Source organism: Cyprinus carpio, chromosome A3 (assembly GCF_018340385.1).
Source record: "Cyprinus carpio isolate SPL01 chromosome A3, ASM1834038v1, whole genome shotgun sequence".
Taxonomy (NCBI): Eukaryota; Metazoa; Chordata; class Actinopteri; order Cypriniformes; family Cyprinidae; genus Cyprinus; species Cyprinus carpio.
The window spans coordinates 24,103,319-24,119,546 of record NC_056574.1 but is presented as its reverse complement, the minus strand read 5'-3'; the positions used below and the strand labels follow the sequence as shown (position 1 = coordinate 24,119,546).

Sequence of the window (16,228 nt, the reverse complement as noted above, 5' to 3'; positions counted from 1 at the left end):
TTAGTAGTCATTCTGCAGCCTACTTTAAAGCAGTTTAAGCATGAATCACACAAAAGCAGGTTTTCATTTACCAATGGCATTACAGAAATGAAAAACGAGTAGGATATGTTATATGGTTTACATTACGTTACTGATATGACTGGAAACTTCATTAGATGTTATTGCACATTAGTTTGACAATAGCATATGTAAGTATTACTGAGTTCTTTAGTGCTAAAACCTTTTATTATTTTTTTCTTTGAGGGAAACGTTACTAAGTGCACTTTAAATGGGCACTCTCATTGATGATTCGACATTGCCCTCTTGTGGACTGTAATGCATGTAACGCGCCGATATAGCGCGTTTATGTCTTCAACTTAAAAGTGAAATACTTCCTCATATAGTTAGACACTACACAGACACGTCCAAAACTGTCACAACCACATGAGCGAGTGCGCACTGCGCAGATTAGAGAGAGAGAGAGAGAGAGAGAGAGAGAGAGAGAGAGAGACTGAAGAAGCAAATCTGTTTCCTGTATTACAACCTGGTTCCTTAACAGTTGTTTTATAGCGGCAGCCGGCAAAGTTTGTCAAAAGTATTAGAAAATGCAGGCAATAAAGTGCGTGGTGGTCGGAGATGGGTGAGTGAAGAGTTAATTTTTATACTGATTTATTTGATATCAGTTTTTCACCGGTTACTTTAAAATGTGTTTGTAAACACAAAGGTTTCTACTTTCGTGTATTTTTAAATATTCATTTGAAACTGGATTGATAGCAGTTATACAGTTTTCAAGCGCACTGCAAATGTCTTAAAATTAGTTAATTGTATCTACTTCGTCTGTAGGTTAGTTTTAATTTCCTCATTTGTCACGTGAGAAACTTTGTATTTTAGTTTTTATAGCCTCGGGGTCAGGTTGGTTGCTAAATCTAAAATGGCATGCCTGAATACATTTTATCTTCATATATCATTCTCTTTTGGGACATAAAATAACCTATCTACAGTTTATGTTTGGCCGAAGAGAGGTGCAGCATTGGGCTGACAGATTGGGGGTCACAGAGTCATTCATGGGCAAGTCAATATGCAAAAGGAAGAGCATCTTCTGGCTTGTAACATTCCTCTGACAGTGTGCAGGAAGTTATACCACACATAAGGCATGTCAACTGATTTTCATCAAAAAAGGAAACAGCAGTTGCACATGGGTCACATTCTTATGAAGGTAGTTTTATTCTGTGAGCGACAAGAGGATGATGAGAATGTTATGAACCAGAGATTAAGATATACTAACAGGGAAGGATTTAGTATTTGCTTTGTTAATAGATTAAAATAATCACTTGTTTATTTTTTTATTACAATTATTATTATTTTTAATTTCTTTGTTTTAAGGCAAGAAAACAAAAAAGTGTGTGATGTGTCCAAGTTTATAAGCTGTGTGGGTGACACTTGTTGCAGGATATAAGTCCTAACTTGTGAGTCCTTTAATTGTATATAAATAATATTTAAAAAAATGTCTGGGTCTGATGTTAATGAAGCCATTATTTAAACTTTACTGATGGGCCTGTTGTGGTATGGAAGTCAAAAAAAATATGTTTGAAAACATTGGCTTAGACAACTGGGCACATCGTTAGAGTGTAAACATTTGGGCTGTTACTAGTGAACAAACCATGTTTCCCAGCGGTGCAAGGAATACAACTATCTTTCATTGTGAGATACAAAGTCTAGTCATGCAGTCAAAATGGCATCTTTTAGTCTGGTTTATTATTTAGTCCTTTATTGCTTTAGACTCAAATATGTCAAGACTAGTTTGCTTTCTGTTAAGATTTGTAACCATAAACACAAACAAACATTTTAGGTGATTCTAGAGTATATGCAGACCTGCAGATAGTGATGATTCAAGATGGAGGATGTGATGGCTCTGAAACATGTGAGTCTGAAGCTGCTTTTCGGAAGGGGGAGGGGGAATTTGCATAGGAACATATATAAGGTTTTGATTTGCAACATCACTTTATCTCATCTGCTTTATTTAATGTAGTGTGACAGAACTGGAAAATAAAAGTGATGCTGATAAACTACAGATCTGGAAGCAGAGGGGACATAGGCTGAAGGTTCAAAGTGTTGACATGATGTAATTCATGATTGACATGTATCAAAATGCACTGTTTATGCATTGTTTTTTGGCCAAGTTAAGTGCAACATCTAACATGGCGACTGGCAGCAGGGGAGAGGTGCTTTCGCTTTGAGGATATCCTGTTAAAACCCTGTGCACAGTTCTCCATTTTGAAGCTGCTAACTTCCTCTTGCATTTGATGCCATGACCCAGCTTCTTAAGTTCCTTATATTGCTCAAAGATTAACGGGGTGAATATACCTCCTTTTACACACTGACAGAACATATTGTCCAAAAAATGAAAATGTCGTTATTATTTACTTATTCACCCATTAATTAAATTTGAAAATATATTTTTAACACAGTGATAATTCAACATGACCACAACCTATCCAGCTGCAGCAAAAGCATCATTTAAAACCACAATAATTTAGTCCACATTAATTGTGCGCTAGGTTTGCTCTCATTATGTTTGCTTATGACACTGGAGAACAAAGGTGAATATTATCAGAGACAACAACTTCAATCTGGTTTATTCCTCACACAGATCTATTGTATGCCTTCTGAATGCTTTACATCTAGTGTAATATAATGCTTTAATAGACAGCCAGTGGTCACTGTGAGCTGTCATTGTATGGAAAAGATTTATGTGAAGATTCTTAAATTATTTAGTGTGTGTCCCACTTCTTTACTAGTCATGCTCCACTACTGATAAATATTAAAAACCTCTAGAACTCAAACTTACTAAATGGTTATGTATATCATAAATGGTCACACTATACTTTTTAATCCATTGACTTCCATTCATATGGAAATGCAGCTATTGGAAATGCAATTCATGTGAATTCGCTACGTACCAGATTTTGGTGAACGCTGAGCTGTGAATTGTGTCACGTGAAGATGTGTGACTGATAAAAGATTGATGTGACACGGTGTGACCCCTTAGCTGAATTACAAGTACTTAAACGCAAAAGCTGCAGTGTAGAAAGTAATGTGGAGTAGATTGTATTTTTTTATATTTTGTATTTAATATTATTTGTGATGTGTTGATTGTATGTCTTTGAGAAGGATGCCATAGTGTGACATCATATCACAACCTTTGCAGTGTCAAAAAAATATGGCATGCACAGTGCATGTCCAGTGTGTCTATAGAATCAGTCCTGTTATATAAAATATTCACATGATTGTGTATCATGCACATGTCTTGGGTGTGTTTAGAACTTTAACTGTAAATCAATTTCAGATAACTGAGTGAACAAAGGTAAACAAAAACAAATCAAAGTATGTCAGGGCAATAATTCAACAATTTATTTTCAATTCAACAAAACCAAATGTGACCCCCAATTTTTTTTTTCATATTTATATGTGTTCTTATTTGTTCATGCATGTGCCAACACTTACCCTGTAGCACCTTGATTTTTTTTTTTCTTCCTTTTTTGTTTTGTTTTTAACCCTGATGCTATCACACACTGAGTTCTCTGAATTGTCATGACTTCCAGGTGGGCATTTTATATGTTCCTGACACAAATGACTATCTTCTGAGTATCAGTTTCTGTATAAGCTCTTGCTTTCTGCTGAAAACAGCTCTGCTTAAACACGAGGCCCTTCAGTTTTATACGATCAGCTCAAGAACAAGAACAAGCCTTTTACACACGAATAGCTACAACAATGTTTTTTGCTCATGTTTAATCAAAGAGAGAAAGAGCATGAAGAAGTTTAAGCAACCAAGGGCACATTTTCAAAGACACACTTCAAAAAGAGGCTTGCTGTCTCTCTTCCTGGCTGACACCGCCCAACTTCCTGTCATCCTTTCACGACAATGCCAGGCACCATACTGAGTTTTCTCTTGTGCTTTTTCTCTCTGAATCTATCTCTCTCCCTGTATCTATATCTGATTCAAAACTTCAAAGAGATTCGGAAAGAACCTCTTAACAGTGATCTCCCACTGTTTTCTAATTATGTTTTCAGCACACTGCCTCCAGTGTGTCCTGAAATTTGTATAGATTAAAATGTATTCAAGTATTCTTAGTGGTGAAGGCATTTTTGATTTCCACAGTGGCTCTAGACACAGACTCAGTTCTGTTAATATTACATTATTTCGTCATGGCTTGTCAAAATGGATTACAGAAATTTTGCAGTGCATTTAGTGCACAATACATCAGAGCCCAGCCCTTCAGTCAAGTGCACACAAGTCTGGATAAACCAAACGACATGTGGTTATTACCATGTGTGTCTATGTATGTTTTTCCATGTGTTTTTTTTTTTTTTAATGCAAATGAGAGCAAGATAGAGAAATCAAGCAGTGAGTGTAATAAAGAAAGCAAATAGTTCTGATGTGACTGAACGTGTGTAGCGTGAGGTGTGTGATTTTGGCCTTGCCCTTGAGTAGCTCCAGTGTTTCTTGATGTGAGAGAAATGTAGCCACAGGCTCCTGAATACCAGCATTCCTTTCTCTCGCTGCCTGCATGCATCAACATGTGCTCTACTGAAATGTGTACGCTCATACACTCTTCTTTCAGCCCATCTATGTATCTGCTGCTTCAGGTGACCTGTTTTCATACTGAATGTCATCTCCTCTTTTTGAGTTACACAATTGTTTTGAGGCAGTTTGTGTTGCTCTCTGGTCTGCTGTCACAGCACTGGATGTGTTGTAACTATCACTGGATCTGAGTGTGACAGCAGTTTTTTTTTTTTTTTTTTTTTCTAGTAAAATAAAAACATTTCTGAGTATATACAACTCCACTGTTCCATTGGTAATACAGTATGACCCGTAAAAGTGGATGCACAAAAAAAGGAAAATATTTCTGCACAAAAGAATATTAAGTTAATTACAGGAGTGAAATACATCAGTAAGGGGTTGTTTAAAAACAGGAGAGCTGAGGAATGGTTTAAAAAAAATCAAGGAATTTTATGAGACAAAGAAATAAATATAACAGAAATAGTCGAGCAGCAGAAATGAAGGCTACTAAAAGATAAAAATGCATAAATTAAATAATTATCATCCTGGCAATAGCTAATGCCACCCTTATGCTACACAACTGTGAAAGTCTTCAGTTTGCTGTTCTTTTCACACCAATTGCAACTGTCGTCACAGATGTCATTTACCGTCAAAACATATTTCACACTTATATTGCAGCTCAAGACAATAGACATTCAACCTGTTATACCGCCCTGATTCTACAACAGGTCTGCAAAACTCATGGGACTGAAAATGCAAACTTTTGAAAACAGGTTTCAAAGCGCATGTTTTGGAAAATGATACTATTATCATTCCTGTGTAAACTACGAAAACGTGAATTTGTGAAACCTGTGACATCACCAACTGTGGGTCTGGCATGCATAATACAGCAAGTCTTTTTGCAGATCCACGTGAATGGGGATTGTTTTGCCAATGTTGTCATCTGTAAGCAAAAAAAACACAAAGGAAAATATTTTGCGTTTTTAGTATGTCATTGTCGTGTAAACTTGGCCCTGCAGAGTTTAGTTTCAAACCTAATTCATGAGTTCGCCTGCCCATCCAGTCTTAATAGTTAATGGCAAACAAACTTGGCTTGATGTACTCAACGGACACTCAGACACGATAAAATTACATGGTATGTGTGTTGGACAAGGTTAAGAAATAAACTCTGCATGACAGCTCTGTATTTTTACACCCGCACTACATGATTTTTGAAAAAAATAAAAAATAAATTTAAATCACAAAATCACCAAAATATCACCAAACTCAGTCCTGGAGGGCCGACGTCCTGCAGAGTTTAGCTGCAACTTGTCTCAACACACCTGCCCCGGAATTTTTAAGTATACCTAGTAAGACCTTGATTAGCTGGTTAAGGTGTGTTTAATTAGGGCTGGAGCTGAACTCTGCAGGACACTGGCCCTCCAGGACCAAGTTTGGTGACCCCTGCCATACACACATGAATGAAGATTGCTACGTTTGCAGAAAACTCATTCTGTGTGAACCGGTCCTGAGTTAGTTTAGCTTTGAGCATTGAAAAGCAGTACTTCAGACAATGTGAATGCAGAATCTCACCTTTCATGTATGGTTATTGCTGTATGGGGTTAGGATTTAAACATTCAATGCCTAGTTCTTGAAATATGACCACATACAATGTTCTTTGTGTTTGAGAACAAATGTGTGAATTCACTATAGAAGTACACTTCACCTGTTCCTCTTATTGGAAGATGGTAACAGATAGCATTCTTTGAAGTAATTTTAGCAGCATGTGTTTTACTGAGAGTACATTATGTTGTTTGTTTTCCAGCAATCTGAAGGATAACTAAATGTCTGTTTTCTTCTTTATTGTTTGTATTTTTCAGTGCTGTGGGAAAGACCTGTCTTCTCATCAGCTACACTACCAATGCTTTCCCTGGGGAGTACATTCCCACAGTGTGAGTACCACAACCATTTGAAACGTTTGTGTTTTTATGTTGAACTTTACATTCATGTGGAAATATTGAGAGATTGTGTGGGTTGGGTACTTTTCCTCAGGTTTGATAACTACTCAGCAAATGTTATGGTGGATAGCAAACCAGTCAATCTGGGCCTATGGGATACAGCTGGACAGGAAGACTATGACAGACTGCGGCCACTGTCCTACCCTCAGACGGTACACTCCACCATAAACATTTAGTGGGACACATCTCTTAAAGATTTAAAACAGCCATCAATCATATAGTTTTTAAACTTTGCGTGTGGTGAAAATTGTAAATATTTTTAAAAGAAGTCTCTTATGCTCACCCAGGCTGCATTTTTTCATCCAAAATAAAGTAAAATAGTAATACTTTAAACAGTAACATTTATTCAGTTCATTCATCAAATGTCATGTCCTCTCATGGTATTTTGCAGGATGTGTTTCTCATCTGTTTCTCTTTGGTGAGCCCAGCATCATTTGAAAACGTCAGAGCCAAGGTGAGTCCTAACGGGTGGTTTAGTCTGGGTCTTAACGGAATACAAGCACAGTCACACCAGCATGAGCCTACAGACAAAATCCAGTAGCAATCAATAACATCCACATGCACAGCCACCCGGTTCCATTCTTTGCATGCTTACAACATTCCCACATGCACATACCCTCATGCCCATGCCCATAAACACTTGCTCTGCACTGGACTGGACACTAGATGCCACTAGATGCATTAATCCACTATGCATTTGCTGACATTAATTACAAACATTCACTGGGTGCAACAACCATATTCATATGGAGATAAAGTGATCAGCTGCTTTATAAAAAAAAAAAAAAAACCTTTTTGGCCTGAGTATTCAAACATTCACAAATGAAGGCTGAGTTCCATCAGTGGCATTCAGCTGTTTTGAAAAAGAAAGTGGTTTGTGCTCAGGAAGCATTTATCACACACAGCATCATCTTTACCTGTATGTTTTAAGCCAGCCAAAAGGTTCATTCAGTAGAGACTCTATTTAGTAAGTTATTTATCTACCTCACACTCACAAACCCAACCTAAGGGAGTATAATAACAGTGCTAGCAGCTCGGCTGACCTTGATGTGTTCTCCATTAATGCAACTGTAGATGCCTGACAGACACACACCACTTAGTGTCCTGCTACAGTTAGCATGTTTAAACTGCCTCTATTTCACCCTGACATAGAGCATTTTCAAGAGTGATCCCAAAAGGGAAAACTGTTTTATAAATCAAAATGATGGTTCTCTTGTGTAGTGATCAAGTGTCCTAGGGGCAAATAGTGATCATATTGTCGTCAAGGGTTCAGGTGATGTAGAAAGGTTTAGGAAAGCTGGTTAGGTCACCTTTGATTCTGGAATGTGGGATGATATCTTGTATATCTTGTACTATGGTACTTGCTCTTTACTCCCTTAAGCCATTAGGATTCTAACAAAGAAATGTAGGGTATCCTACTGAAAAAGCTTAGACCAGCAGTCCTGGTTTGGTGTTAGTTTAGCCGCTAAACCAGAATAACTATACATATCTTACCTGCTTAATCAGCTTTGATGGCATTGATTAATCAAGAAAGTCTAGCAAAATTTACCTAGTTGAGAAGCCTGGGACACTGGATCAGCAGTGTCTTATATATATATATATATATATATATATATATATATATATATATATATAATTTTTCTGAAGAGAACATGTTCCTGACATTAAAATTTAAATACTTTGTCAGAGACATGTTCTCTTTAGAAAGCTAAAGGTTTCTCTGTTAAAAAAGGTTTAATGATCGCAGGATCTGTGTTTACATCAAAGTGCAGTTTGACTGAAGAAAATCAGAAATTATCTTAAAGGCACTTAAAACTTAAAGGCATAGTTGAAAATTCTGTCATGATTTTCACACCAGCTTGACGTTCCAAACGTGTATGACTTTCTTCTGTAGAACATAAAAGAACATTTTTGAAAAAAACGTCTCTTTATAACGGGGTCCTGTGTTGTTCATTCAGCAAAATATGTCATTTTGTGTTCTGCAGTGGGAAACAGTTGTAAAGATTTGCACACGTAATAATATGCATGCTTATTTAAAATATAAAACATAACATAACATTAGTTAATGCATTATCATGAACTAACAATTTTGCTGCATTTTTTTATTTATATTAATAATATGCTTATTCATAAATACATTATTGTTCATTGTTAAATTATGTTTATGATACGCAATAGATTAATTTTATTTTATACAACTTAAATGTAAAAAAAAATTAGTAGTATATAGAAACTGACATGCTGTAAAAAATGCTGTAAAAATGTTGTTCATTGTTGTTCATTGCTTTTGCATTAACCAGTTTTTACAAAAGTTTTAACAGCCATTGAAAAGTGCTACCTATACTGATCTGTGTATTGTGAATATTGGCTGAATCAAGCTTGGTAATTTTTTTTTTTTTTTTTTAATTGCATTAATGAGAGCACAAGAACCGCACTGCAGCAGCAAACGTACAAAGAGAATTGACAAAAACCAAAAAGAGATCTGTGACACTTACAGTAAAATACTGGCAGCTGTGGTTGCCAGAACTTTACCGTAAAAAATATGGTAGCAACATTTTAGGTTTTACGGACTTAACTTAAATTCACAATAAAATACCATATTTCATTAACTGATGTAATGTTAATAAACCAACATATTGAAGTACTAATATCTGTTTTAAATAATTGTAATGCACTGATAACCACCAAAAACTGGTGGTGATGAGAAAGTCACATGATGAACCAAAGCTTATCACAAACAGCTTTTATACGAGCTGAGGAGGGCAATACTTATATATCTAGAAGGTGCACAATGTCATCCACACAAACACTAAGCCCCATCATGGTGACACACATGATACTGAAATAATGCAATAAACATTCATTTAACAACATTAGATGTACGATTAAACCCTAATGTACACAACTAATAAGAAAAAACTAAGAAGAAACGTTATTTCAACAAAAAAACATCAAATATGAAGTGTCATGCGGGGAATTCTGGGAGTGTCAATTTCCGGTTTGTCACTGTATACAAGGACTTTCTTTCTTACTTCCAAAAACCGTATTTTTAACAGTATTTTACTGTAAAAAATACTTTTATTACATTTATTCACCGAATATAGTATGGAAACTAACTGTTAACCAGTTAACAGGTTTTTACTGTAGCATTTTACAGTCTTTTACTGTTAAAATCACAATCATTTTTTACAGTGTAGATTTCTTTTCATTAATAAAGATAAAATGAACAAGCAAAAAGAAAGAAAGATTCTTTTCTGTTGAGTTGTTGTTGTTGTTCATATGCCAGACCTTATCAAGGCCTCTGCAGCATGTCTAAGGTGCCTGAGATGGAACGGAAAGCAAATTGTTTGTGATATCAATAATTCCAGAACCACTCGAGGCTTAATCTGGTCCAATTTACATTGCTTAAAATCAGCGGTTGCATAAACAAGTACGCAAACAGCCCTTTGAATTCTTATTAAGTTCAAACAATGGCAATCTCATCTCGCTGGTTCCTTAATACTTTTTGCTTTCACTCCCAATCAAAGACCTTCAGAAGCTTTTTCCACTCTTTTCTTTTTCTACCATCCTGGTCGTTCCCTTTATTATTTCTACAGTATATTCCTGAGTAGTAACCATGGTAACACTGGGCATATGCAAATGTAGTCTTGATAGATTGTGCAAGGTTGAGGAGACAAATTAAAATCTATTTAAAGTGGGGAGGAAAGCTCATACAGTAGATGCACTGGGGGTTGTAAGACGTCACATGGCCTGTGCTTACACATCTATTCGGTGGCAATCACCTGCCATGGAGATGTTAAGTGTGAAGAGATCATTTCTCATTACTGATGTGGGCTGATAGTACTTGAAAATGGGGTGCTGCAATAATCGTTTGCTTTGACTAGATTAGAAAGTGAGGCTTAGAAAGCTGAGTAGCTGCTTTGACACCCACCCGCCAATCATAAATGGCACTGCAGATGTGCTGATTTCTAACGAAGGCCACCATTTTGTGTTTTGCAAACCCATTTGAAGTTTCTTATTAATAAGCTTGAAGAGAAGAAACAAAGACAGCTTTAAGTTGCATGCAAAAGCCCTAATAATTGAACCTCAAATCAAATATAGGACTGAATCAAATATAGGATGGAAAGGGAAGGGATGTAGGCTAGTGCTCAATTTAGAATCTGAGTCATAGAAGTATCGAAGAAATGTTTGTTTACTGCTCTTTTTAAAGTGAAATTGTGTGCAGTTTAGCTTGCAGTGCAGTGTCTGTTTTGTTTGTCATCATCTGCTACATAGTGCTAAATTGGTCCAGATTTCTTTGACTTCAGAGATCAAAACATGGCAGTAACAGCATCGAAAATATTAACTTATAAATGGATGACTGCTTTGTTATTTTAGACGATGTTCACCGATATAAAACTTGTGTGTCTGTTGGGATGAAAAGGACACCCAAACTGAACATGTCCATTAGCGTGTATTGTAGTGTGCATTGGAACTGAAGAACAGACTTGCACAGAGATTGGTAATGGAAAGGAGCAAGCATTGAAAGCTCAACTTTATGCAGATGAACAGCTTTGTAACCCATGTATTTGACAACAAACAGGCAAAAAAAAACCAAAAAATACCACAGAGTCTAGCGATGGATTGATAAACAGATGTGAAGTAGAGGGATAGTTCACCCAAAAATGAAAATTCTGTCATTAATTACTCACCCTCGTGTTGTTCCAAAACCGTAAGACCTTCGTTCATCTTCGGAACACAAATTAAGATATTTTTGATGGAATTTGAGAGTTCTCTGACCCTCCCATAGACAGCATAGTTACTACCACGATCAAGGTCCAGAAATATAGCAAGCACATTGGTAAAGTAATCCATGTGACATCAGGGGTTCAACCATAATATAACGAAGCTACAAGAATACTTTTTGTATGCAAAGATACAAAGGAAAAAAAATAACGTCTTTATTCAACGATTCGTCTCCTATGAATTCAATGAATTGTTGAATAAAGTGTTTTTTTTGTTTGTTTTTTTTTGCACACAAAAAGTATTCTCGTAGCTTCGTAAAATTACCCCTGATGTCACATGGATTACTTTACTGATGTCCTTGCTACATTTCTGGACCTTGATCATGGTAGCACCCTTGCTGTCTATGGGAGGGTCAGAGAGCTCTCGGGATGCATCAAAAATATCTTCATTTGTGTTCCGAAGATGAAAGGTCTTACGGGTTTGGAAGACATGAGGGTGAGTAATTAATGACCAGTGTTGGGCTAGCTACTCGAAGAATGTAATATATTACTTAGGGCTGCACAATTAATCAAATTTCTAACCGCGATTACAATTATGGATTACGTAATCGTTCAAATCGGTAATTAATCGTTGAAAGTCCACTTATGTGATTCTGCGTGCTTAAGATGCAGTTCTTTCTTTCTACATGTTATCTTAAGGGTTTTTCCCATTATTTTAATTTTAATTTTAGTATATTTGGAGGGAAGTCGTGGGCTAGTGGTTAGAGAGTTTGACTCCTAACCCTAAGGTTGTGGGTTCGAGTCTCGGGCCAACAATACCACGACTGAGGTGCCCTTGAGCAAGACACTGAACCCCCACTGCTCTGTGTGTGTGTTCACTGCTGTGTGTGTGCACTTTGGATGGGTTAAATGCAGAGCACGAATTCTGAGTATGGGTCACCATACTTCACTGTATGTCACGTCACTTTCACTTTTTTAATACCATTCATATTTTTACTCTTTTATAATTTAAAGAAGAAACCAATCCGATGTATATTTGACATCTGAGGCTTAAAACTATAAAAAAGCACTAAAAGTTTTTCAGTTAGAGTGTTTTCAGCGTGTTTATTTTCATATAAAAATACGGCATGCAGTTGCATCAAACAATGGTATAAATACCATTCAATGTAAATTGTGATAATCGTAATTAATAATTACAATTTCAAGGAAATAATCGACAATTATGATTTTTGTCATAATCGTGCAGCCCTAATATTACTCATTACTAGTTACTCCTTAATAATAAATAAATTATTATAATTATTATAATAAATAATAATAAAAAATTATATTGTTACTTTACTTATTACTTTCTCGCAACAGTAATTAGTTACACTACTAGTCACACTACTTTTTCTTCACGTCCCACAGAAGTTGTAACTGTGTATCTTCCACACAAAATTTTTTCTAGAATGTTATTAACATCATATTTCTGCCTCATCATTTGACCAAAATCCACATTGGATCACAGTCAGAAGTTATAACAAACACTCAATAGTGATTGACATTCAAGTAGAAGTTTTGTATTAATCTCATTAATTGTCATGTGTAGCTTGAGGCTAACTGTAATTTCTCCGTTTCCCATATACGATATTTCATTATGTATTTTATCAAACCACATAAGTTTGTAAGAAACGGATTAATTTTCCAAAAAGATTTTTAATTACAGTAATATAATGTACCACATGCTGATCAGAGGGATGTGGGTGGGATTTAATTCCAGAGTAAAGTAAAGCCACAGCTTACACAACAATGTTCAAATCATATTGTTTCCTGACAAAATCAATATAATACAATATTTCTATCTAATTAAATGTAAGCTTTTCCATATTCCAAGCTTGCCTGCTGCACTGAAAATTATGAAAATAAATCTAGGAATTATTTGATTGTTGGATTTTAAATCAGCGGGGTTGAGGTACCAAAAGTAACTAAGCTGTTTTATGGATGCTAACTGTAATATTAATACTGAAATCTTATTATTAATTAGTTACTGCAAAAATGTTATTATAACAGTAACTAAGTTACTAGTTACTGCCCAACACTGTTAATGACAGAATTTTAATTTTTGTGTGAACTAACCCTTTAACTGTTTTGATCTGCTCTTCTGCTCCCTCTAGTGGTACCCAGAGGTGAGGCACCACTGCCCTTCCACTCCAATTATTCTAGTTGGCACCAAGCTCGATTTAAGAGATGAGAAGGAGACAATTGAGAAGCTGAAGGAGAAAAAACTGGCACCGATCACTTACCCACAGGGTCTCGCTTTGGCCAAAGAAGTAGGTAAGGTGGCAGAGCTGGATTTTTCCTTTTTACATCACTGGATGACAGTACAGTTCAAAAGTTTGGCATCAACAGTTCTTTTGGAAATCTGTTCATTGAAAAAAAAAGAAAGAAACAAACAAAGAGAGAGAAAAAAATAAGGCTTAAGATACAATACAAATGCAAACACTGTTTATTGTCTGGTTTCTTTGTAACATATAATTACCACATAGTCTCTTAATACACAAAATTGCAAAGCACTACATATCAGGCTACAGATTTAGATGCTAAATACAATTTGTTCTCAGTGTGATTTGAACTAGCATTTGGGAGAACACATGGGCTAGTCCTCCTACATGCTCAGATATGACAGATTTGGGCACACCTAATACACCCAGACATCTGGTGCTAAGTATCCCTCTCAGAGTGGATCAGAGATGCTTCAGTATGCATACAAACTATGTTTATAATATATATAGAGAGAAAGGAGGTGTTATTAACAAACCTGATCTGTGTGCATGTGTTTGTATGTGAACAGATGCAGTAAAATACCTGGAGTGCTCTGCTCTCACTCAGAGAGGTCTAAAGACAGTGTTTGACGAGGCCATCCGTGCTGTTCTCTGCCCACAGCCCACCAAGGTCAAGAAGAAGGGCTGTGTGCTGCTCTAAGGATACATGGTACATTTTATGTGTGTGTTTTTTGGGGGGGTTTTTTCTGTTGAGACGGAAGTCAGAGAGGGAGAAGTGCATGCATAAGATTTCAGATGCCACCTCAATTACAGCGAACAGCTTTTTTTCTATTGCTGCTTTGCAGTAGTTGCGACTTACAAAAACGCTCCAGGTGGATGTTAAAGACGGTAATTCTGATTCATGTCAAAGGCTATTCTTTAAAAAGAGGATGTGCGGAGATGCAAAAAGTAATACATTCGCTGACCTTTTGTTCTTTCTGCCTCCAGATTCTTCAGTGTACACCAGATACCAGAGAAATCCACTGGTTTTCTCCCACAAACCAACAAGGGTTGCATTTACATTACGAACCCCTTTCTTCTCTTTTAAACTGGATATAACTCTTGTATATGTAACAATGATGACAATGAAATAATAATGTTGTTGAGAAAATATTTAATCATGTTTTAACTGATGTATTGTGTTATACTGTGACTGGTTGTGTTGGAGTGTTTTTGTTTGGTACGCTGTTGTGAATTGTCTTCTCAAGATCTTAATTTCTGGGCCAAAAACAAAGCACAAGTACTTGTTACACAGAGTTACTAAGAGGGAAAATACTTTTTTTTTTTGACCTATGAATCACAACCACGTAATACTTATAGTTATTTTAGGCAACAATGGCAAAAATAAACTCTACAACTCTGTTTCCAGACAGTTATGTTTTTTTTTTTTCTCCATCCACTTGGTCTTTTTTGCCACATTGAAAATGGTAGAAATAATTGTCACTCAGAGATTGCTAGTAAACCTTAAGAAAAGTAGCACATGAAATTAAATCTAAAATTTTGAAGTAGAAAAACTGACAGTATGTTTTTGTAAAACATACTTAAGTAATCTTTGGGGGAAAAAAATATTGTCTAAAGAATTACAAGACTCATAAAACGTATATTGTGAACACATCGCTGCCAGTAAATGCATTTTATAACACTTTGACAAAGACCTTTGATTCAAGTCCTCTAAGGTGCCAATTATAGTCCTCTGAACTATGGCTTGGATAGCTTCTCATTGCTTCTTGAATTGCTGAAATTGTAACAGCAGAAATGTGAACTCATTATGATGGCACCATTTCACCTTATCTGTCCTTTCTCTACTGTTAGCTGTGTGGACTTTGTGTCAAAACAACACGTCAAACATTGACTTCAATCCGACTGTCGTGAGCACACATCAAAGTTTTGCCATTTACAGCAAGTCTTGATGTGGCACCCTCTTCATCTCGTAGGTTTAGAAGTAAAGCAGTGTCAGGCCTTTTTCACACTGCAGAGTTTAGGTGCTGAGTCTGTTTTTGCCATGTGTGGCATGCTAAATTCAGCACAAAAAAATCTGCTAAAAAGAGTTAAAACAGATGCATGCGACTTTATATCTCAAACTGTGACTTTATTCACCATATTTCATTGCCATTTCCAGTGAATGTGCAAGACATCCAATTCATGAGTCACTATTAGGTAAATAAATAGAAAAATAACAAAGTGGGAAAAATATTCACGCTATAAACCATTATGTTTAAGATTACGATAGTAAATTCAAATAATATAGTAACAATTATCAGTTTACTTTTTACTATAAGTTTACTTACCAGTTTCTACTTGCACCATCAAGCAAACAAGAATAACAGAATCCTTGTACAAGTGAAAAACGCCCATGCCTCCTCTTACATAAAAATAAGATACATATTTTCTCATATTTTTTTTCTTTGTTTCTCAACTTTTTTTTTTATTTGACGCAATGGGGCTTTATCTGCAGATCTTGCAGTGTAATTTTATAATCTACAGTTGTGACTATGACATCATGCCGACTTTATTTAGTGACAAAACCATTTCTGCAATTGTGCCTGTATTGTGCCCAATTTTATATCTCACAGTTTAACTTCATTTCTTATTTCAGTTATATCACAATGGCCCTTTTTTCACTCCCTTGAACCTTTTTTTAATCATTCAGTAAATCTGACTGAA

The 16,228-nt window shown here is 35.9% G+C and overlaps 1 protein-coding gene and 1 long non-coding RNA gene across 2 annotated transcripts; both read left to right on the top strand.

Annotated features, from left to right (window-relative positions):
* The first annotated feature begins 417 nt into the window (after nucleotides 1–417).
* On the top strand, nucleotides 418–14,936 carry LOC109107281 (ras-related C3 botulinum toxin substrate 2). The gene is made up of 7 exons (XM_042725454.1): nucleotides 418–619; nucleotides 6,400–6,471; nucleotides 6,572–6,689; nucleotides 6,929–6,991; nucleotides 13,418–13,577; nucleotides 14,095–14,234; nucleotides 14,513–14,936. Exons 1-6 carry the CDS (start codon nucleotides 585–587, stop codon nucleotides 14,223–14,225), a joined length of 579 nt encoding a protein of 192 aa, XP_042581388.1. The 5' UTR covers nucleotides 418–584; the 3' UTR covers nucleotides 14,226–14,234; nucleotides 14,513–14,936.
* Nucleotides 631–4,426, top strand: LOC122137633. Its single transcript, XR_006154980.1, has 2 exons — nucleotides 631–1,900; nucleotides 2,009–4,426. It is a non-coding gene; the product is annotated as an uncharacterized LOC122137633 (long non-coding RNA).
* Nucleotides 14,937–16,228: the final 1,292 nt, after the last annotated feature.

Coding starts and splice junctions, on each gene's coding strand:
- LOC109107281 (XM_042725454.1), top strand. CDS start 585: ATGCAGGCAATAAAGTGCGTGGTGGTCGGAGATGG. Junction 6,472..6,571: donor GGGGAGTACATTCCCACAGT/GTGAGTACCACA, acceptor ACTTTTCCTCAG/GTTTGATAACTACTCAGCAA. Junction 6,690..6,928: donor CACTGTCCTACCCTCAGACG/GTACACTCCACC, acceptor GGTATTTTGCAG/GATGTGTTTCTCATCTGTTT.